This window comes from Ursus maritimus, unplaced genomic scaffold, assembly GCF_017311325.1.
Source record: "Ursus maritimus isolate PB19 unplaced genomic scaffold, ASM1731132v1 scaffold_32, whole genome shotgun sequence".
Taxonomy (NCBI): Eukaryota; Metazoa; Chordata; class Mammalia; order Carnivora; family Ursidae; genus Ursus; species Ursus maritimus.
The window spans coordinates 11,283,023-11,305,857 of record NW_024425786.1 but is presented as its reverse complement, the minus strand read 5'-3'; the positions used below and the strand labels follow the sequence as shown (position 1 = coordinate 11,305,857).

The 22,835-nt window shown below is 61.9% G+C and overlaps 2 protein-coding genes across 2 annotated transcripts; both read right to left on the bottom strand.

Moving 5' to 3' along the window:
• Positions 1–655: 655 nt before the first annotated feature.
• On the bottom strand, positions 656–4,703 carry SLC25A34 (solute carrier family 25 member 34). Its single transcript, XM_040645822.1, has 5 exons — positions 4,146–4,703; positions 3,517–3,582; positions 3,264–3,416; positions 2,750–2,884; positions 656–2,118 (listed from the first exon to the last, which is right to left on the bottom strand). The coding sequence occupies exons 1-5, from the start codon at positions 4,563–4,565 to the stop codon at positions 1,936–1,938; spliced, it is 957 nt and encodes a 318-aa protein (XP_040501756.1). The 5' UTR covers positions 4,566–4,703; the 3' UTR covers positions 656–1,935.
• A 1,570-nt stretch (positions 4,704–6,273) lies between these two features.
• Positions 6,274–22,517, bottom strand: PLEKHM2 (pleckstrin homology and RUN domain containing M2). The gene is made up of 20 exons (XM_040645545.1): positions 22,451–22,517; positions 21,462–21,705; positions 20,961–21,070; positions 20,363–20,462; positions 19,746–19,833; positions 18,738–18,924; positions 17,339–17,398; positions 13,999–14,227; positions 12,106–12,948; positions 11,748–11,817; positions 11,561–11,651; positions 11,211–11,275; positions 10,718–10,806; positions 9,978–10,110; positions 9,546–9,736; positions 9,069–9,134; positions 8,266–8,425; positions 7,754–7,933; positions 7,536–7,652; positions 6,274–7,283 (listed from the first exon to the last, which is right to left on the bottom strand). The coding sequence occupies exons 1-20, from the start codon at positions 22,515–22,517 to the stop codon at positions 7,149–7,151; spliced, it is 3,225 nt and encodes a 1,074-aa protein (XP_040501479.1). The 3' UTR covers positions 6,274–7,148.
• Positions 22,518–22,835: the final 318 nt, after the last annotated feature.

The window sequence follows — 22,835 nt, the reverse complement described above, 5'->3', positions numbered from 1 at the left end:
GGAGGGGAGGAAGAGAGGGGAGGGGCAGGAAGGGGAGGCAGGGGCCTTGCACTTTTAGGGCCACAGGGTTATGGGGCCTTGGGAGCCAACCGCTGCTCAGGGGCTCCACATCTGGCCAGCATGACACGGGGGGCATCTCCAGCACTGGTCTCTGCCCTCTGTCCCCGCTCAAGTGGTGTGCCCACTTTTTCACCTTCCTCCAGGGCTTGCCCCACAAGGCCTTCCTGAAGCCCCAAGCCTCTCTGTTGCCCCTGCCCCCAGCCTTCCATGTGGGCTCTGCCCCCTCAGCCCCAGGGCTGGAAGGGGACGTATATGTCCCCACAGCCTGAGGCTCAGCCTCCTCAGCCTGAGGTCTGGAAGGTGGTCTGTCCCCCCACAGCCTGAGGTCTGGAGGCAGGGCATCTATCCTCCCACAGCCTGAGGTTGAGAGAAAGTTCTGGGCCCTCCTCTCCCTCAGCCACAGGGCAGCCCTCCTTGACGGTCCTCCCTGTGTCCACTAGGTGGCAGGCCTCAGTAGGGCTGGAAACAGTGGGGTGTGACTGGCCTGTCCCAAAACTTTTGGATCCTCCTTTCCCAGGACTAAGGAGAGAGAGCCAAGGGTGGGGGTGCAGGGCTGGGGGAGACTGAAGCTGCTAGCAGAAGGGAGTCGTTGAAGTAAACAAAATAGAAAACTTTATTGGTTTGGAGTGTGTGCTAGGGGGACCCGTGGAACAGCGGACATGGTGTGTGGCAGGGTTCAGGCTGTTTGACCTGGGCCAGTCCTGTCCCTTCCAGGGACTCGGTGTCCGTCTCTGAAGCACAAAGGTCAGCGCGGGCCTTAGGAACATACTCACTGGGGGGAGTGTGGCGGCAGCTTGGGCAAAGGGCCTGGGGTGAGGACACCTGGCTCTGCGACTCACCTAAGCAAGTGGGCCTCAGCCTCCTTATCTGAAGAATGGGCATCGCAAGAGCTCCCTTTCAGAATTGTCATGAGGATTTGTGCAAATGCCCACAGTGCCAGGCATCTAGGAGGCCCTCGGGAAAAGCTCTCAGTGGATGTCGTGGGCCGAATTATGTCTCCCCCTCCCCCACATTCATATACTGAAGCTCTAACCCCCAGCCTGTGACCGTACTTGGAGGCAAGGTCTCTAAAGAGGTAATTAAGTTACAACGAGGACATTAGGGTGGGCGCTAATCCAACATGACTAGTGTCCCTGTAAGAAGAGATTCGAACACAGACACAGAAGGAAGACTGTGTGAGGACCCAGGGCTGCCAAGGAGAAAGGCCTCGGAGAAACCGACCGTGCTGACACCTTGAGCTTGGACTTCCAGCCTCTGCTGCTTGAACCCCCGGTCTGGGTGCTTCTTACGGCAGCCTGAGCTCACTGATGTGACAGGACGGCCTCCCGGTGCGTCCTGGGGCCTGTGTGCAGCGACACTCAGGGGCCCTCCAGCCCCCGTGGTCCTGGCTCTCGGCAGGGGCACCAGTCTGCGCTGGGCGGAGCTAAGTTCCAGTCCCGGCTCCGCCCCCTCAGAGCAGTACGGCTTTGGTCAAAGAGCATCGCCTTGCTCAGCCTGGGCTTCCTCTTGGTAAGAGAGGATTTCCCTGTGTCGTCCTGTCCGCGGACTCAGCAGGCTGATGCACGTGAGTGACCCAGCGTGTGGTGACCCCGGAGCGGTTATTATAGTCACGGGTAAGGCTCTGGGATGAGGTAACCCAGGCAGAGAGGGAAGAGAACTTGCCGGGGGAACAGAGTGGCTGGTGATCCAGAGCGGAGGCCGGGGCCCTGAGTGGGCCATGCGTCTGGGTTGACCAGAGCTGTCCACACTCTCCTCGGACGTGTGGCAGGGTCTGGGCCTGTGGCCTGCTCTGAGATGGCCATTCGCCGCCGGAGCGGGCTATTGCTTCCTGCCAGGTCCCGGGCTGCGTCAGGATACCCGGCTGAGGGATGCCGCCTAGGTGCCCTGGTGCTGGCCCCGCGTGGCCAGTTTCCGGAGCTCATCCCAGAAGAGCATGCTGAGGATGGTGTGGGGGCCCAAGCGCAGGTAGGCCGGGCCCAGCCCCTTGTAGAGCGCCAGGGGGCCCTCCTGCCGCCAGATCTTCACCAGGCAGTCGGCAAGGCCACCATACATCAGGCCCTGGGGACAGACACAGGGCGGATGTCACTGCAGGGGTCATGGGGCCCTGGCTGGCACAGCCGGGGGGGGGGGGGATGTCTGTGTGTAGGGGCTTCTGTGGCCATCAGTACAGAGGCTCTCCCCAGGCTGGCAACTTACAGAAGGGTGGCCCTTGAGGCTGTGAAATTTAAGAAGAGACCTCTTCCTCCAGGCAGCCACAGCCCCATGCCCGGGGGCCGAGCTCTGGCTAGTGGCACAGGAGTGGATTTCGTCCCCAGCTCGGTCTTTAGAGGGCACCTTTGTTGAGCACACCCTGCACCAGTGTATGTGATGGCTGTGCGTGTCTGCCAGGCTGTGGGTCAGGCTCCTGCACTTAGCAGCTGGGTGACGTCAGGTGCGTCCCTAGATCTCCCCGACCTTCCGTTTCCCCATCAGGAAAATGAAGGTGGTTGTGAGGATAGACTGAAATCCAGATGTGAGCATGCTTCGCCTATGCCCGGGACATGGGTGCTCAGCGAACAAGCCGAATCAACGTGCTTGCAATGTGTTTGCAGGTCTGCCCGTCTCTGGTGTGTGTGTGTGTGTGTGTGTGTGTGTGTGCGCGCGCGCGCGCTCCAGCTCCCCGCATCCCCCTGCGCCGTCCCCTGCTCACTCTGCCAGTTCCGTCCACGGGCTGATTGTAGAGCCGCGTGCTGACCACGTCGAAGGGGGTCATGACTGCAGCCACGGCCACGCTGCTGATCATGCCTCCAGCCAAAGCGACCAGCCAGCTGTCTTCCGGGAGCCACTGTGGGGATGGTACAGGCTCTGACCCCTGCAGCTGTCCTCCCCCTACTCACACAGTGCCCACCCTACCCTCCCAGCGCTTGGGGCTGGAAGAGCTGGGGGAAAGTGAGCAGACCAGGCCCCTCCAGCCATTCCCCCAGCCCGGCTCCTTCACAGCGTCAGGGCTCACTGCCGGCCCCCACCCCTGCCGGGCGCGAGGGCAGAGCCGGGGTCCTCAGCTTTCTTCAGGGGCCCTGTCCGTCCCTTCCCCCTGGGCTTCTCGAGGTGGGGGTCCAGCTGGAGATGTCAGGGTGTGATGAGGGCCCGGACAGGGAGAAAGGAGGCAGATGACGCGACTTTGTCGTGTCTGCGGGTGGGCACAGGCGTCCCTGGCTCCTCACCTGTTGCTCCTGCACCCAGGCCTTGGCAGAGGCAAAGGTGGCCAGCTGCGCGGCTGAGCCGACCATGACTCTGGGCACAGCCCCGCCCACGCCCCGCCATAGCCCCGCCAGGCCCTGCTGCCGCCAGATGGTCTCCAAGGCACCCAGAACATTCTGTGGGGAGAAGGCACTGGGTCACTGCGCAGCCCCTGCCAGCCCAGGAGCCCATCCAGCCCACCCAGTCCAGGCGGCTCTGGGGAGTGATGGTTCCTACCTGGTGATGGTGCTGGTGCCCCACGGCCATTGCGGCCACCGTCTGGGCCTGCAGTTGTGTTTTGACCTGTGAGAGCAGATGTGACAGAGGGACTGGACGAGCTGTGCCCCGACATCCAGACCCCAAGGGCCCACACCCACAGCTTAGGGGGCGAGGGGAATAGCGTTGGGGGGGAGGCTCTGAAGTCGGCCTGGGTCTGCATCTCAGTGTGACCTGGGGCAAGTCACTTGACCTTCTCCTGGCCTGTCTGCTCCCGCTGGACAAGCTGTTCTGAGGACTCAGTGGGATCACGGCTATTCAGCGTCCAGCCTAGGACGCGGGGGCTTTGCTTATTCTTAACTTGCTGGGCCACACAGGAAGACGAGTGACCATGCTGGGTTTGAGCCAGCACCTGTCCTGCCACCCTCTGCCCCCTCCTCTGGCTCTGGCCGAGGGGAGAAGGGACTCTAGGAGCAAGACTCTGGTGCTGTGGGCCCAGGGGCAGATTTCAGTCCGGGGCGGGGATGTCCCGGGCACGGCCCCACCCAGCCCGCCCCACCCCACCCGGTACCAGAGCCACCCTGGGAGGCTCCGGAGCCCCTGAGGGAGCTGGGTCACGGGGTGGAGAAGGATGGAGACAAGGCACTCACCAAGTAAGCGGGGCTCCCCACGAAGGCTCCCAGTGCCCCAGCCACGGCGCCCGCAACCAGGGTGCCACCAGGCAGCTGGGTGAGGCCAGCCTGGCCCGCCAGGCTGTAGCAGTAGAAGCGGACGCCATTCATGAGGCCCTGGTAAAGGAGGCCGGCAGCCAGCCCCTTCTGCAGGCCATACAGCCCGTCTGCACGGACCACGGCTGCTACCGAGGCCAAAAAGCCCCTGTAGGGCCGTCGGTAGGTGCCGCGGGCCTGCAGCTCCCCTTGCAGCTGCAGCCTCGTCTTCACCACCTCTAGGGGGTTGGTGAAGACGCAGGCCAGGCAACAGGCCGAGGCGCCCAGCACCAGGTCCACAGCTGGGGCAACCGTCTCCATGGCCTCTGTTCCTGAGGCCGGCAGTGCCCGGGTCAGAGACATGGGCACAGGCCCCGGGATGGTGGCGCTTAGGCTGTCTGCACCCCTGCACGGCCACAGGGCTGGGGATCAAGGGGGTCTGGGCCCATGTCTGGAGGGCAGAGGTCCCAGTCGGGTAGGCGGGTGGACCCTGGTCTATCTCGGGAGTCCACCTGCTCCGCTTGGCTACTGGGGCCGGAGGAGCCTGGGACACGCCCCCGCTGGCTCGGGCCAATCCCAGCTGTCTCTGATCTCCACACCTCCCAGCGGGGTGTGCCTGGACCCTGGGATCTGGGGAAAAGGTCACCTGGAGCAAGACGGAGATTGGGGGCGGGGAGAAGGTGCCAGTCAGCTGAGACACCTCCTCCTGCTTGTCTTCCTGCCCTCCCTCTGGTCCTGGGGCAAAGGGCTGGTGGCCCTGGGGCAAAGGGCTTGGTGGCCCTGGCCCCACCTCTGGTCTAGCCAGTCCTGCTGCAGCTCAGAGCCCTGGGCACAGGGGCAACTGCCTGGGGAGGCTCCTGAAACCGTGTGCCCAGGCTACGCAGCAACTGTCCACAACCACCCTGTATTGTCTTTGCTGCTCCCCTTTCCTGGGCTCAGTCTTCCAGTCTGGCTCCCAGGGTCTACAGTCCCACTGTCAGGGAGAGCAGAGGTGGCAAGGGGCTTCTCGGGTCCCGTGGAACTGATTTTGAATCCCAGGCTCTGCTGTCTGTCCTGTGTGACCGTGGGCAATCACTTCCTCTCTCCTAGCTTCAGTCTATTTGTGAAATGGGGATATCAGGACCTCCCTCAGAGGTTTTTCGGAGGACTAGAGATGTGTGAAGAACATTCCTAACGCAGGGCTTCACCCAGGACAAGATGGCCCACGTCCCTACCCCCACCCCCCACTTCTGGCTCCTTTCTCCCCGTCCCTGCCTCCCATGACTTCAGGGCCTTTGAGCCATGTGTCTCAAGGAGTGGCCTGTGGCTTCGGTCACTCACCCCGTGTGGACTTGCCCCTGTCCTGCCCCCTTCTGATGGGAGCCCCTTCTGGGCTGTAGGTTTCTGGAGGAGAGGCCCAAGTGTGGAAATGGCCCTTTGTCAGAAGGGACCTCACAGCACCACCCTGCCCACCTTGGCCTCTGTCCCCAGGGCATCTCTCTCCTGCCACCCAAGTCCTAGTCAGAACCAGAGGCAGAGCCACCCTGCCTGGAACCCACCTCTATCGCGTCCACGCCCACCCTTCCCAGCGCCCACCCGTTTCCTCCCAGGTGTGAGGGCCTGGAGGTGTGGGGTGCTGGAGCACCTCAGAGCACCCTCCCCTCCCCCTCCAGAGCCTGGTAAGCTTGGCAGCACCCTCTGGCCAGCCCCCAGGGCAGCAGCTCAACACGAGGTCTAGGGACAGCTTGGACTCTTTTGGGTTTATCCCAAATGGCTGGCCCTCGCCCCCACAGCTGGGGAGGCTGGCCGTGGAGTGCCCTGCCCTGGCTGTGGAGACAGGCCCTGGGACTAGAGGGGTGGCTTCCCCTCCCCTGGCCCCTGTAGGAAGTAGGAGGGAGAGCAAAGGTCAGGCCAAGAAACCCTCAGGGCCTGAGCTCCAGAGAGCAGCAAGGGGGCAGTGGGTGATCGGGTGCCCCGTGTCAGCACACGGCAGCTGATGGAAGAGAACCAGGGAATGAATGGCCAAGGGGCTTTAGGGGGGGCTGGTGATCCCCCACCTCCAACCTGGTCACAAAGGGCCAGTGACGAAGACTTGGCAATATAACATGTCTATTTTATTTAAAAAAACAAAACCCAGACCATCTGACCCCTTCCCCCAGAGGGCCCGGCTCCAGCCAAGCAAGGGACGGTCAGGAGGCACGCTCCAAGATGCCAGGCTGGCGGGGCTCTGCTCCTCTCCAAGCCCTCCTCCCTCCCCTTTGCTCCTGGCAGAAGGAGGCGGCCTGCCTCCTGCGTCCTCCTGGGTCCACCAGGCACCGGGCACTGTGGTTTGGGGACAGGCAGGGGCCGTGGACATGCAGGGCCTCCGGGCAGCCAGGGAGGGGCCGCCCAGCCCCGGGCCCCGACCCCGGCCCGCAGCTGTGGGCCCTCGCAAGGCAGACAGCAGTGTGCCTGGGGATGGAGTTAGTGAGGAGGGAACATGCACGAGGCCCTAGTGCCCAGCTTCCCCGCACCGCCCGCTGAGTGCTCAAAAGTGAACAAGGATGGCGGGCCAAGGCCCGGACCCCTGACCCGGGAGGGGAAGAGGGGACTCCTGCCCTCTCCGTCCTTCTGCTCCCCTCAGAGCTGGTATTACTCTCATCGCCCTCCTGAAAAGATGCATATGCATCTGCCAATGCCACGCATGTGTGCCTACGCAGAGCCCATAGGGCTCAGACCCTCCGCCCAGCGCTCTCCAGTCATCACTGGCCGGGCGTGCTGCCCGAGAGCGCGGAGCACCCGTTCTGGATCCCTGGGAGGGGAGAGACCCTGTCTCGAGCCCCGGTCGGTGCTTCTGTCCCCCAGGCGGGAGTGGGCTATGGAACACGGGTGGAAGCCCGGCCCCGAGTGGCACGATGATGGAGCGAGGACACCGGGTGCTGCTCGGCAGGCCTCTCTCGGCCCCCCCGGCTGCCAGCCGGCTCCGCCTCAGCACCAGGGGTCCCGGGAGGCTCTGCCACGGCAGAGGCTGTCACTCCGCTGCCAGGCGCTGTGGATGAGGCTGAGGGCGTCCTCGAACTTCTTGTTGGAGGCTTCCTGGATGGCCTTGCGGGGTAGGTCCACCTGGGTGGGGGTACGGAGGGCAGCTGTGAGGGCTGCGGCCGGGACCCCGCTCTTCCGGGAGCCGTGGGCACCCCGGAGTCCCCCTGAACCGTGGGACTAAGGTCAGGAGCTGCATCTCCTAGATTCGACTACCAGCTGTAGCCTCAGGTGCACGGGGGCCAGAGTCCGCCCCAGAGCTACTGGAACGGGGCTGTCCCCCGACTCCCGCCTCAGTGGCTGCACTCATTCCTCAGGCCCTGGGCGGCTGGGTACCTGGTAAATGGTTTTCCACCCGGAGCTCAGTGCAGACAGGAATCGGTCCAGTTCAGATGTGCAGCTCAGGTAGACGACCCAGGGTGGGAGGGGCTGCTGGCCGTCCTGGGAAAACTCCTGGGGAGAGCGGGTCCCCGGGTGAGCCGACGCAGTGCTCCTTCTGCAGGGCCTGCCTCCATAGCCTCTCTGCCGCCCACCCCCTCCCCGGGCCAGCTCACCAGGACACAGTACTCCTTGCCCGGTTCAGTGGAGACAGCATTGATGTCGGCCAGCTTGACTGTGCCCAGGGAGCGGAAGAAGCTGGTCTGGCAGTCCTCGTGGCACGTGAAGAGGCGGTCGTCGGTGATCACCAGGCAGCAGGGGATGCAGGGGCTGGGAGTCACCCCCTGGGGGATGACCTGAAGAGCGTTGGCAGAGGGGTGGGGGGAGGCAAGCTGGAGCTGTCCGGGCTGGCCAGCCACAGAGCTCCCCACTCCAGAACTCCTCACTCCCACGGCCAAGCCCCTCGGCCCCTCCCTCCAGAGACCGGAAAGGCTCCGGCCACCTCGAAAGTGGAGGTGGGGGACAGGGGTGAAGGTGGGAGTGTCAGGCCACAGAGCTCTCGGTCTGCTCCTGGGCTGTCCCCTGGATGTCCCTGTCTTGGTCTTCAGGGGCTGCTTGCTCCCTGAGTGTGTGGGTCCGGGGAAGGGAGCAGGGATCCTGGCTGGGTCGGGAGGCGGGGAGCGCTCACCCCCTTGGACACAGCCTGGCAGAGATGCTGCATCCAGTCGGCCATGTCGGCCTCACTGTCGGCGCCCAGCTCTAGGCAGGGCCGGTCGGAGAGGATGACCTGGAAGGCGTGGGGCCGATCCGTGGTGTTGGCTCTCCGACAGCCACCGCACTGCTCCCCCCTGGGCCAGAGGAGGAGGGGTGAAAGGGCAGCAAGGAGGCAGGGGTGGCTCGAGGCACGTGGACATGGGCCTGCCTACACCCGCGGTCCCCGGGGGCGGGAGGACAGAAGGTGGTGTGGACCCCTTGGGCTCTCGGAAGAGGCTTAAAGCTGCTGGCCAAGCGCACCCCTTTCTGTGAAGATCCTTCTAGAGATCTTTGTCTGGCCAGGCAAGGGGTGAGAATGGGCTCTTGGCTCTGGCCCTCTCAGAACCAGGATACAGTCATTCACTCTCTCTCTCTGGGCCCGAGGTGGTCTCCAAGCATGTGCGTGTCCATCTTCCATCAGGTCAGGAGCTTCCCAGGGGAGCGGCCCCTTCCCCTGCCTGACCAGATCCTTTCCTGACAAGGAGTTTCTCTTGCTTCCCTGACAGGAAGCCGCCCCTCCTCCCCTTGCTTGGGGCTTCACAGACCCCCAGGTTTCAGTCAGGGCTGCTGGACCGGATGGGGCTAAGAGGGGTGGGCTGAACTGACGGACAAGAGGGCATGCCAGCTCAAGCCAGGGAGGGCAGGAGCCCTGGGCCGCAGGCTCAGCCACAGTCCCCACCTTCCGGTGCTGGGGCCAGGCCCCATACCTGCCCAGCCCCCCATTGCCAGGGCACTCACCCCATGTTCACCGACAGCAGGGGAGTGACATCAGTGCGGTCGGGATACTGGTAGAGGATCCCGTTGCTGCAGGGGCACAACACAGGGGTGAGGCCTGTCCCGGACACTGGGGGCCAGGAGGAGCCCAGATCCCAGGGACCCCCCGCAAGCTGGGGCCTGAAGCCCCAGAGGCCAAGGGGCCTATCTTCTGTGAAACGGAGGGTGAAGAAGGAACCAGAGGCACAGGAGGGCACACTACCCCCTCAGCAGACCTGGGACACTGAGACACTTGGCAGCAGCCCAGCCCAGATCGACACCTGATGCCCCAGGATTCCTTGGGCCCCGAAGATGGCTTTACACAGAAGCTCTAATATCCCGAGATAGATGGACTCTAAAACCCTTGTGGGGGTGGAAGGGGGCCCCCTCGGGCTTCTCTCTCTGTGGCTGGCCCAAAGAGCTCCAGGCCGGGCCTGAGGCCGGAGCTGCGGGAGCTCCCACCTGAGTACCACGAAGCAGGTCTTCCAGTGCTCTTTGCCCAAGTAGGAGGTGCCCGCCTTGTAATGCAGCACGCCTTCTTTGGTGATGGCGCCCTCGGGGGGTGAGCAGTGGCAGGGCATGGGACCCAGGGACTCATCCATGGGGTCCTCCCAGTGGACAAGCCCGTAGAAGCGCACAACGACAGCAGTGGCCTGGGAGGGGCAGCAGACAGAGCAGTGAGGTCCGGGCCGGCTCACCGACGGCCCGGCACCAGGAACGGCCACAGAGAAGCAAGGACATATCCCAGGGGGCCGGGGGGACCGGACCCAGGGGCAAGAGAGCCCTTTCGGGATGGGGGACACCGAAGTGCTACAGACCTCTATTTGCACCGCCTGACCTCACCCTGACGCCACAGCTGGCCTCTCAGGGATGACTCCCCCCGCCAGCACTGACCTCGCACTTAGACTCCTGAGCCACAAACTTGGCCAGCGCCAGCTTCTCCATGGTGGCGTCAGTCAGGACGCTGGGGTAAGGTGGTTCCCGGCAGCCTTTGATCATGGCGGACTTCAAAGAGGCCAAGAAGAACCTGCACAGGGCGTGGGGTGTGCCGTCAGAGGCCGGGGTGGGGGCACCTCTCCACTGGACGGGACCCTGGCCCGGAGGGGGTCACCGGCACTTCGGGGAGGGAGCCAGCCGGAACCAGAGCTCAGGGCGGCAGGTGGGGCATGACGCGCACCAGTCCCCTGGCATCGCACGGTGACCTGGGGAAGGCCGAGCCATTCCCGGTGACCCGGGGCCTGGGGTCTGCCGGGGAGGGCAGACCAGATACGGCGGTGCAGAGGGGACCCGAGTCAGCATACTGACACCATCCTATTCCGAGTCATTTCTGCATGCACTCTGTGGCCCCGTGGCCTGGTGGCGGGGCGTGTGTTTCTTCCCTGTTAGTAACTCATGCCAGCCCCCTTCCTCTCTGGCGGCCACCTGGGGTCTCAGGTCCCCCCCCCCCCCCCCTCACCCAGCTGACGACGGAGTCCGACAGTGTGCTTGTACACCCCCCACAGGTTCCAGAGGGAACACATCTGTTCGCCACTTCTTCGAATCCTACTGTTCCCCGTCCTCCCCCAAGGCTGGGGAGTCCAGGACCGCTCTCCAGTCCTATGCAAACGGGGAGGTGTCAGGGGCGTGTCACTCACTCAGCCAGGGCCACGTCGGCCGTGTCCAGCAGGAACTGCTTCCTGCGGTTGGTGCACACCAGCTTCACCGTCTGCTGGTCCAGGCCCACCTGCCAGAAACAACACCTTCACATGCGCACGGGGCTTGGCGGCTGCCTGGAGGAAGAGGCAGCCGTGGCCGTGGCCGTGGCCAGACTGAGGGCTGGCTGGGGCAGGAAGAAGCACGCCCCGGAGTCGCCACAAGGTAAAGCCCCAGAGGCTGGGGACCCTGGCATGAGTTCGGGAGGGATGGTCAGAAATGTGGTGGACGAAGAGACGTCAGAAACTTGGTTCTTGTCCCCAGCATCACGTGTGGAAGGTGCTCTGAGAGAGAAGCTGATGCCCAACCCCGGGGTGGGGGGCAACGGGGGGGGGGAGGCAGGGACACGCATCGCTCTGCAGCCTCGCTCGGCAGCTCTGGCGGCCCACGGAGCCCTGTCCTACGGTGTATGCCACCTGCTGAGCCTGCACTCACCGACACATAGTCAAGTTCGTTGTAAGAAACGGCCTCTTCCACCAGGTATGGCTTCTCCGCGGCCCCTGAGAGAGGAGACCCCAATGCCTATGACTCATAGGGGCCTCTCTTCCCTCCCCCTGCCCCATTTTCTAAGACCCGGCCTCTCTCTGAGGGAGGCCCCGTCCTTGCCCCGCGATCGGACACGGTGGAGGGGAATGACACGGGGGGCTCGTGGCTCCTGGGGTGCTGGGACGGCCGGTGGCACAGCCGGGCAGCGTTTTGGTCGCCGCACGCCCGGCGGCCGAGAGCCGGGGGTGGGGGCGCGGGGAAAGGGAGGGCGGCGAGCCCGTGCTGGGGGCGGCAGGCACCTTTCCGGAGCAGGTAGACGTAGCAGTCGGTGAGCAGCACGTACAGCAGCTGCAGGTTGCCCTCCATGTGCCCGGTACTCATCCGGATCATCTGAGGGGCCGCACGGAGGAGGGTCAGGCACCCCGGCCCCACCCGCCCCGGCCGGCCGCACGCTTTCCTGCTCGCCCTGGAGTTCCTGGGACTGACCTTGAACAGCTGCTCTTCGTTTTCTCGAAACACATGGATCATCAGCAGGAGTAAGTGATTGTTGTCTACTCTGTGAGAGGGACAAGCGTGGGGGGTGTCGGGCGAGGGCAGGGGCGGAGGGGACACAGGCTCACAGCGGCCAAGCAGGCACCCAGAGGGAGCCCAGCCGCCCTGGCTCCCCGATGGGGAGCCAAAGTGAGGTGACGGGGTGGGGGGGGGAGACTTACACCCCCTCCCGCCTCCCAGCCCAGGCCAGTCCTTTCAGGAGCCGCACTTCCTTCATTTGGAGGACAGACTGTCCCCAGCTTTGGAGGGCCGGAGCGGCTCTGAGGCCAGCCGCACGGGGGGCCCGGCTCACCTGAACTCTGCCGAGTGGGTCATCTCGGACGGGCTCCCCTGCCCCTCATCCACCCCAGAGTCCTCCGCGCTGCTCAGACACGGGCTGGGCGGGTCTCGCTTGAGCTGGCAAAGAGTCTCGTGGGTCCCGGGCTCTGGTTCGGGCACAGGCCCCTCCCCAACCGGGGGCAACTCAGTGTCCGGCTCCTGGGTCCCCGGCTCCTGGGCCTTCCTGGGGGCGTCCTTTAGGGCCCCAGGCGTCTGTCCCTCTCTTCCTCCTCCTCCCTCTTCTTGGCCAGCAGTCGCAGGGCTACCAGGAACATGCAGCGGTTGGCCAGGCCCTGCAGGGTCATGGTTGCCGCCACCTGATGTAAGAGTGCTTGGACTCTCGACGGTAAAGCGGTAGAAGTCCATTGGGGCTGGAAGCCCCTCACTAAAGTCGCAAAATGGCGGCTTCTCCGGGGCTTCCCCGGGAGAGCCGGTCCGAAAGGACTGGTCTGGGGACTGGACGTGGGAGCACCAGGTGCTGGGATCCAGCTGCCCGTTGAGCTGGTCAATGACCTTACTCAGGGGCTGCCCCAAGCGCTCCATGGAGGTGTCCTTCATCTCGGGAATAAGCAGGCCCATCTGGCCGGGCTCCGAGAGCTCGCTGCTCTCCGCTGTGCTGCTGGGCCCCTCTCCCTCCTCCTGGGGGGAAGTAAAGGTCGCGTCCGGGGAGGCCCGCCCCAGGCCTGGGCTGCTGACCAGGCTGTCACCATCCCCCCGCCGGGCACAGGTGTCCTGGGTCAAGGAGGGGTGAAGTGGACTAGCTTCCTCATCCGACCTCGTCTTCTTCTTCTTGCCAGTTTTCTTCTTCTTGGTGACCCTGGGACAGTAGTGACGGGCACAGATTTACCACCTGAGCGCTGCGGTACTGGAGAATTAGGCGGGCTGGGCCAAAAGGGGCGATCCTGCGCGCGTGACCTCTGAGGGCGGAGTTTCGGTGGTCCTGGGCAGTACTGGGGGCAAGAGCAGCTCAGGCCCTGAGGGACCCCGCTGCTGGCAGAGGCGGGGACCCGAGGAACCCCTGAGCAGGTCCTACGAATTCTAGCTGACGACACAGCTGCACTAGCTGTGCTCTGGGGAGCACACACAGGGCGATGGCGTCTCTAACGGAGCCATCTCCTTGGGATGTGGCCAGCGGCCCCTGAGCTGACCTCACTCCCCATCACGTAACCAGAAGTGCACTCAAAGTCTTCTGGGCTCAAGCTTCCTTCGTGGCAAGTTGGCTGGGATGGGCCTGGCAAGGCGACCCCAGGTCTGAGCCATTTAAGAGGCTGAGGCCTTGAACCAGCCTGCAGGGCGGGACCCCTGACCCCTGCCTCGGGCCAGCAAGCCTCGGAGGATTTGACATACATATCTTCCTTCCCCTCTAGCGCTGAGACCCTCAGGGGCAGGAGCCGGGGCAGGGCAGGGAATCCAGGAGTCTCTGCACCAAGAGCTCCCCCACCTGTCCTCCCTCCCCTTCTGTAAGGCCCCTACCCACACGACAGAGACACTCTTCTTCCGAGGAGCCATGCTGAACGAGTACACATCTCAGGAACTGTACAGTGACAGTCAAGAACTGGAAGAATTCCAGCCAGAAGGGGCTTTCTGGCTCTGAATAAACCTGACAAATGCCCCAGCAGCCCGGGCGTGGCCCTCGCCACCAGCCACGGCGGTCATCAGTGCCACACCGCCTTCTGGGCTTGGGCCGCCTGTTTCTTCTTGCTCAAAGAACCACTGGAGAACCCCTTAGTCTCCAGGAAGTTCCTGGTCCCCCCATCGGGGGGGGGGTATGGTCCCCATGTGCGAGGACTAAAACGGGATGCTCAGAGAGGACGGGATGGACCCCCGGATGCTCCCCCACCTTCTCTGCGGGCCCCTCCCCACTGACCTGATGACTTCGAGCTCCGGGCAGGGGTCCGGCAGGTCGAGAGTGTGGGATTCGCCCTTCTCCTGGGAGGTGGTGTGCACCGGGGTGGTGTCGGAGGAGGACACGGTCTCGGCCGCGTCCTCACTGAAGGGGTTGTGGCGTTGGGTAGGACTCTTGGTGGAAGCTTTGCTACTGGTTGGGTCCGAAGTGGTGGAGCGGGGGCCGCTGACGGTGTCTGTGAGGTCTCCATCTGGGAGAACAGGAAACAGGAGACAGCCCATCAGACACCGTCTGGGGCCCCCAAAGCATGCCTTAACTCATGAGGGAGGCAGGTGAGTACCTCCTGGGGAAATCTGATCAGGGTGGCCCTGTTTTAAGAGCAGAAGCCCAGACCAACAGGAGAGGGGATTTGTGCTTTACAAGTGACTTGGAGGGACACCATCACCACTCCACTGGGAACCCCCAAGAGCTCATAGCAATTTGGCCAAGTTCGAGTTAAGAGCCCCAAGGTTAAGCAGCCTTCAGGCTGAAGCCCCTCAGGGACGGTGACCTTGATGCCTCGAGAGGAAATGGACCGCAGACCTCTCAGGTTAACCTTAGAGCCTTCCGTCTGAGGGAGCTATGGGGGGGGGGGGCGTTTACTTGCAGCGCCACACACCACCGGCAGGGCTGAGATACCCAAAGTCCTCTGAAGGGTCCCCCCTCCACCCTGTGCCAGAGGCAGATAAAAAGCAACAAAGGAAGAGAGACTAGAGAGAGACAACGGGGATCAGGGAAACTGAAGGGTGCAGAGTGGGGGCAGGGGCTGAGAGACTGGATAGGGAGTCCAGAGGGTGAGGAGCATGGGGGGAAAAGGCAGAACAAGGGCCCAGAGCACAGTAGGGAGAATGACAGACCAGGGCAACAAGGTGCAAAGGGGAGAAGAAAGGTGTGCCAAGTGGCCGCCCCCCAAAAGCGGCCTCACAGGCCCTTCGGCGGCTGCTTCTCTCCCTGACATCAGCACACTCCCGGAGCCGGGGTGGGGGTGGGCAGGACCAGGCACCCCTTTAAGGCGAGAGTTGGGAACTCCATTTCACGCAAGCCTTCGCCGGCCTACCGGTCATTTCTGGGTGCCCCTCACCCTTGGCTCCACCCTGGGGAGAAGGCAGGGTCGGGTGGGGGGGTGCTGCCTCTCCAGAGAGGGGCTGGTTTCACTGCTCCCCCTGCCCCCAACCATCCAGCCCAGGTTACTGGAACAGGAGCATGAGAAGCACACAGGGCACTTATCTGCTGGCAGATGGGAGCTGGCCCAGCAGGGAGCTGAGGCCCAGCTGTCGGAAGAGGTCGGGTGAGAGTTAATGGCACGGGACGCGGGATGTTCACGCCCCATTTGCCAGCTTACACACATCTTGTGGGCCATTATGTGACAGAGGAGACATGGCAAACATGTTTCCTGCCCTCAGCCTCATCTGGAAGGGCCCAACCTGCTTCGCTTCCTAGTGATCTTGGAAACCACCGGGCAGCTGTCTGCCGATGCCACACACCATCCGTTTTTTTTTTTTTTTTTTTAAAGTACAGTGTCTTTTAATATAAGGATAAAGGTAGGGGCCAAAGGCAACTGCCCGCCCTGCCAGGAAAACACCAGCAGCATTCGAGACTTCCTTCAGATGTCCTGGGTCCCCAGAGCCTTAGTTCTCAGAGGCAGAAAACCTTGCCCTTCCGTCTCAAAGAAGGGTCCTGTGAGGCCAACCACTCTCGTTCCAGCCCCTAGAGATCTGCAGTTGCTTGTGGGAGGAGTGCTGAGAAGGGAGTGAGCAGGCCACGGGACGTGCTCCATGATGAGCCAAGGACCATGGAAGGCCACCCCAACCCCCACCCCAGGGCCCCGAGTTTGGAGCTGCCCCCAAATCCTGCTTCCCTCCGGGTGGATGGAGAAGACAAAGCCTCCCCAGGTGAGCGGCCAGAGCAGGCTTGGGAACTGAGGAAAGCAGGAGATCACGATGGGACAAAGCTCACCACACCCGGGAGCCCTGCCCGGCCCAGCCTGAGCAAGCAGTGCGACCCGGGTCGTTAGTTCCCGGGCCACCGGGAGCTCTGAAGGGCTGCAGAGGAAAGGTCGGGCCCTGCTTGTCAAGTGACTGCAAAGGGCAGCGAGGAGCTGGGTCAGGAGGGGGTTAGTGGTTAGAATGGGCGGGGAAGAAATCAATGCCCAGCATGTGCATTGTAAGAAGAGAGGTTGAGAGGATCAACGAGGTTACGATGGAATTCTGGATTTCGAGCTCATCTTAACTAATCTGTGGCACTCTTGAGTGCTACTTTCTTGGCCAGATGACATAATTAACCTTCCCCAATGCCCTATCTTATTTCCCTCAAACTAAGCTATCTCATACAGTACTTGGGAGAAGATCACCTGTCATCCATTACTCAGAGATCACGGCGCTAATAACAAAGAGGCCAGCTCTGGAGCAGTGGAAAGGGCACCTATGCCTCCTGCCAGGGTTAGAGTCAGCACCTTCTCCCTCCAGGGCTGGCCCCCGCCCCTGCCTGGCCCAGCCCTGGGCAGAAGCGGCCCACAGGGCAGGAGGCTCTTTAATAAGGGGCTGAGGGGTTACAGCCCCAGATCTAAGGAGGAAGCATTAACCCTCTCAGAAACATGCCCTGGGTTTTGAGTAATCCTGGGAACGGGAAGAGCCCCAGGGGTTTCCAGAAGCCCAGAAGTGGAGTCATGGGCCGGAGACGGCCCGCACACGGCTGCCGCCTAGTGGACAGGTGGGAGAGCGGCCAGATTTTATTTCAATCGGCCTTAAAACCTCAGAGAGACTCTCCCTGTAGGAAGTTTTGGCTCTGCCTGGGCAATTTTGCCCATCCGGCCCTCAGGCTCTTTCCACCGGAGAGGAAACCACCAAGACTGGACTGGAGGAATCGAGCCCTCCACCTTCACTTCTTGATGCTTCTGACACAAGGGCACATCTGACCTAAAGGAGCTTACGATCCACAGATTCACCCCATGCTTTCCAGAACAAGTCTCCGCTAGCCGGGTCAGGCCACCAACACCCCACGAGCTGGCAGGTCCCTACGCACATCTGGTGCTTTCACTGGCATCGGAATCAGGGAGGGGGAACCACGTGTCCCTGAAATGCGGTCACTTGGTGACTCCGCGAGGCCACTGCGTAAAGGCAGGAGTCCTGCACTAGAAGGGGTTTGCCTTGAGCTGCAGGTCGAGTTCTCCTCCTGCAGAATTCCATCTCTTAGAAGACCAGCTTGGCTTTATTATGATCATTGACATTATTATAAATAATGAGCTGATTTCGAATCATGCAGCAAGCTTGGCATGGAAACATAGCAAAACAGGAAAAGAGGGTAACAGCAGACTCTGTCCCACCTTCCCAGTCTGTGCTGGGTACAGACGGCACTGCTGGAAACACATCTCCAAAATCATAATCTATAAAAATGAGGGACAAAACTGAAGATTAGAAACAGGGAGTGGAAGGACAGGGAGGGTGGGGGCATGGGGTGGGAGACACGGGGAGAAAACAAGAGAGGAAAAAGTTAAACTTTCTGCATTTTCTCTAACAGCCTCAGGGAACTTACGATGCTTCTCAGCTCAGGCGCTGGCCCAGGACCCTCTGATCAGCTGGAAAGACCCTCAGGGGCAATCCTTTCCAACCCCAGGACCTGGTTCTGGCTGAGAAGAATGTGGGCTCCCCTGTACCTAACCTCTTCCATCCCTTGCCTTCCTTGCCTCTGAACCCAGCATCGGAGGTGAGGTGGCTCAAGGGGGTACCTCCGCCTGCCGGCGGCCTGGCTGCCCCTTCAGGGCCCAGCCCCGGACTTCTCGGAGGCAGCCCGCGAGCCCAATCCTAGGAGACTGAGCCACCGCCTTCCGCTTGGACAAGGAGCAATGCAAGTCTTGCTAACAAGGCTGGAAGTAACTGCCCTCATGGGCCCTTGGCCCACGGCACAAGCAGACGCGAAGAATGAGGAAGGCAAAGGTCTCAATGCTAATGCACTTCCAGGGAGCCCCGGGGGCTGAACTTGTGCTTGGGGTCCCCTTCCCTGGAGGTGAGGCGGGGTACAGTAAATGAAGAGCTCTCCTTTCCCGCATGGGATGAATGAAGGTGGAGAAACGCCAGTTTTATAAATGAACACAGAAGCCTAAGGTTCGAAAGAAACCAGGCTGTTCCACTCAGTTGTCGGATCCAGATGACAAGATGCCCTACAGACACGATGACCACCTATTTCCGTCTTGGAAGCAGCGGGTGCAATCAGCACTAACACGCCAGCGAGCGTAGGAGGGACTCAGAAGCCGGATGGGCTTGTGAGAAACGGGGGCAAGTCTCCCCTCCCCTTCGGACCCATCTGGCTCTCTCTCCTCCTTCCAGGGACTGCTCAGCCTCTTTCTGCCTAGAATCAGAGTAGGACGACCTCCCCGAGCAGGCAGCACTCACCCCTGCAGTGGCAGCAAGAGTTTCCAGGTCACGCAGCCAATCCCTCCTCACTTAGAAAACTGTCCCGCCCACCCCCACCCCAGGCATAGGGCTCTAGCCTTCTGGAAAAGGTATGATCTCATGTTGGCTTTTTGTCCCCAGAATCAGTGTTTTACCCACCACGGAGATGCTGAGGAAATGAATGAAGACTTGGGAAATGGTCAGCCCTGTTGAACTGCCAATCTCCCCCATCAGACCACAACGAGCCCAGAGAGACGTCATCCAGCCAGGCGGGAGCGGCCTCACCACGGTGCCACCGCAGGGGCGTGGCTCCCTGCCACCAGGGGCACTTACCCTCACTGGATGGGGCAATGGCGCTGTCATCCCACTCCAGGTTGGTGGAGGTGACGGAGTTGAAGGAGTTGAGGGACAGGCTGTCCGAGCCTTGCACGGAGCTGGGGAGGCGGTCTTCAAAGTCCAGCAGGTACTGCGGTTTGTAGTAGTCGGGCATGTAGGGGGCCAAGTCTAAGTACGGGGCGTCCTGAGATAAGAGCACAAAGAAGGGGCTCGGCTGCGGGAGGCCTTGGGCGGCCCCGCGCAGACCTGCCTCCGTCAGTCCTCCTGGCTGGCTCTCCTTTGGGGAATCAGCTAAAGGCCCGGAATTCAGAAATAAGCCGCTAAAAGGAGTCATGTGAATGGCTGTGACTCTTAAAGCTCTGGACTGGAGGCAGACAGAGACGACAGATCCCAGCTCTGCCTGCCAACCCCTCCTTGACCTCTTCGACCATAAGAGTCGCTCATTTTCTCCAGTTCCAACTACTTTTCAGTAGACAGTCTGTGCCGCTGGCGTAGGGACCTGGGAAGGTGACTGGATTAGGACGGGGCAGCTGCATGCTGATGAGCCCAAGTCCAAGAGATGCTCTGGACCCTCCTCAGCCCTTCCTGGTCCGCGTCCTGTTTCTCTAGTGCATGACAGTGAGGGAGGCCAGGGAGCAAGGAGCTGAGGATGCTTCTAGGATCCCAAGAGGCACAGGGATGCCTGTGCCTTGTCTTTCTCAAACACTCACATCCTAAACACACAGGAGGGTACATTAGCACTAAATGCTCCAGGCAACATGGCTTTTCTCCCAGTTTGGACAGAGGGGCAAGGAAGGAGTCACCTGAACTAGGCATTCTGGCTTTGATAAGCCAAGAGAGGCTCGCCCCCTTCCACCCAGTTCCACTGTTCTGACCCTGAACAAACAAGGTGTTGTTTGTTCAGAACCCCAACGGGCTCCCTGAGAGGCACCAGAAGAGTAAGACCGCACGTCCGGCCCGCCCACCCTGCTGCCCCCAGAGGCGGCGAGAGCCAGGGTGTCTCACCAGATCCAGGTCGAATCGAATGAACTCCAGCCCAGACACCAAGGTCAGGAAGAGAGTCAGGTGATCGTGGCTGCAGACCAGGGCATTCCTGCGAGACACGAGGAGGGACGGTGGTTACCAGCTTGGCCCCGACCTCACTGGCAAGCTGGCTGTGTTGACGTTTGACATGTGACATCCCCACTGCCTGGAGGGCACCCAGCTTGGGCCGCCTTCACCCACCCCTTGGCACCATTCTCCTGGCTTGGGAGCCGCAAAGCACCTTCCGGCCACTGTCTTCAGACACGGGGCCTGCAGCATAAGGCTCCTCTAGCTCTTAGCAGCTGCCACAAATACTTTGCTCCTGCAGGAGCCCAGCCAAGGGGTCCGAGCGTAAGGTCTGAGGCCTGGGGAGAGGATCGGGCAGAGGCGGAGCAGTGGGAGTGCCCATCTTCCTGGCAGGGCCATCAGAGGCAAGGCGCTGAGGGCTCTTCAGCCATCACTGACGTGTCCTCAGCATGCCAGGCCGGGCTAGGCCTCTGACATGGCACACCGTGGTGTCTGCATGTGACAAGAGTCTCTGGGACGAGGTTCAAGGGGAGCTCCGGGGCTGCGTGAGACAGACTGTTCCGGACACTCACTTGACGTAGTATTTATGCAGCAGACCCAGGTTCTCCTGGAACAGCCGCAGGTAGCTCTCCAGGGAGTTCTCGTTGAGCGCCAGGTACAGCCAGGCCCTGCCTGCAAACGGAGGGCAGGAGTAACCGGAAGGAAGGTCTGTCAGGGTGCTGGCTCTTTGGGCCAAGTGAGGGCAGGAAGGACAGCAAGAGTAGCTGAGGGCACTGATAGGCGCCCTGATAGCCTCCTCTCTTGTGGGCAGGGCTGGAACCCCTGAAATCTGTGGTCTTCTGGTCAGACCCTAGCTGCTGGCAGGCCAGGGAACTCGGACCAAACTCCAGATGGGCACCGATCCTGCCGGCTAACACGGATCCTAGCTCAGGGAGAGAAGCCGGGCTCCCCATTCGGGGCTCGGGCTGGGATTCGAGAGGAGTCGGGCTCTCCTCGGCACCTCACTCTCCTGCCCGCCGCCCTCGATGCTCCAGCTAACTCAGGCGCAGGGCACCAGCACCTGAACGCCCCTCTGCCGGGGGACAGCACAAGGGGATCAGCCGCCCGGGGCTAACCCTGAGGCCGCACCGGGCCCCGGGCTCCCCGCAGCATCGTCCTGGTGCTACTCACTGCGCCCCAGGTTGGTGGCCACGTGCTGCAGCACCTCGATCTGTTTGATGGCCTCTCTCCGGGTGAAATGCACCACCAGCACCCAGTAGCCAGATGAGAGGTCTTGCAGTCTGAGAAAATAGGACAGGAGCTGCCGTGACCTCAACGGGGCCACCCTGGGAAGCTGCAGTCAGCCGGCCCAGCGGTCTGCATGTTGGTAATGAGCTCCGGGCAGAAGGCGATGGGCTCCCTGCGGGGCCCACAGGCAACCACTGCACCTTCACGCCAGCGGCTCACTGCCGGCTGATGCTTTCCCCAGCCGTTCACGCCTGCTCAGAGGCGATTCACGGGGACGGCTGCGGACAGCCTGCGGTCTACCCGAGGGAGGCAAATCTCTCTCTGCCAAGAGAAAGCAGAAAGAACAGGCAGACAAGGGGAGGGACTGCTCTCAGCAGGCTCCTCGCGGCCCAGGCCGTGCCGGGTGGCAGCCTAGGGTCTTCTCCAGGGACCACCTCGGCTTACCCGTACAGCAGGGCGTGGTCCAGGTGCTCACACAGACGTTGCAGGACCTTGTCATGGTTCCGGATGGCGGGGGTCTCGTCTTCACACGCAGCAAAGTAGCTCTGCAACTGAAAGGAAAAGAAATGCGCCTGAAATGAGAAACAGATAAAGAGGAGGGCGAGAGCAGAGAGCTGAGACAACCAGTCAAGGGGCGCCTGGCTGGCTCCATCCGTGCAGCGTGCGACGCTTGATCTCGAGCCCCACGCTGGATGTAGAGATTATTAAAAATAAATAAATAAATAAGAGAAAGACCAGTCAAATGATCTATCCATGGTGACCACCAGCGGCTTACCCTGAACGCTCCAGAGGGCAAAGCTGCATGCTCAGAGCCCAGGCCCCGAGAGCACCCAGCCCGTGCTCTGCACAATGACATCCTGATGCTGGGAGGGACCAACCGTCCGTGTGTAGGTCTCAGGTGGTACTGGGCTTCGAGCCAGGGCTGTGGCGCTAGCCCTACCAGGGGCACTACATGAGGCATTATCTGTATAAACGCCCCTTACTCCGGCGTTGTCCAGCACGCCCTACTCGGAGCGGCCCCTCTGCACAAACTAAGGGCTGAGGGACTGGGGCGCTGGCCCCAGAGACTGATGTGGGACCCTGGATTTGCCCGGGGGTAACGGACAAGGTTGGGTATGGGTCAGGGTCCACGCCAGGCTCATGTCCAGCCCTACACCAAGAAGGACGCTTATTTCCAGGCTGGACGGATAAAAGGAAGGGGGCAGCAGGCAAGATGAACCACAGCACTGAGCAAAGGCTGAAGAAGGTGAGGGTGGCTCTCTCTGATTCGTTAAGGCTAAGAAAGCAGGGGCCCTTTCCAAGTAAAGCCCTAGGAGACAAGTCTTTCCAACTTCGTTTTAGCCATACTCCGGTCTGCTGTTGCCCTTCGAACAGCCAGACGGGGGACGGACACACAAGAACACTCATCTCAGGTTTAAGCTCTTGGCACGGGCCAAACGTGTTCTCCAGTGTTTTCTGGCCGCAGTGGTAGAGACGACAGCAGCAAGCTACATCAACCATACCAACGAGCACGCGCTCCTGGCCAGAGGCCAACCATTCAGCGCCCACAACAAAAATAGCCTCTCTTCCCTGTGGCCCAGGGTAAGCCCAGCAGCCCTGCTGGCCGGGGATAGACCCCAGTCCCTCGGGGTTGCCCTCCCGAGAGGAGAGGCGGGCAAAACAGGCCCGGGAGAAAGCAACGAGCCTATGCGAACCGCCCAGCTCCCTCCCCGCGATGGCTGGAGGTTGTCCTGCTCGCTTCAGGACTGAGAACCACCACACGGGAGTCCGGCCTCTTCTTCTTCTGAGATCAGACAGTCTTAGATGATAGAGCTGGCA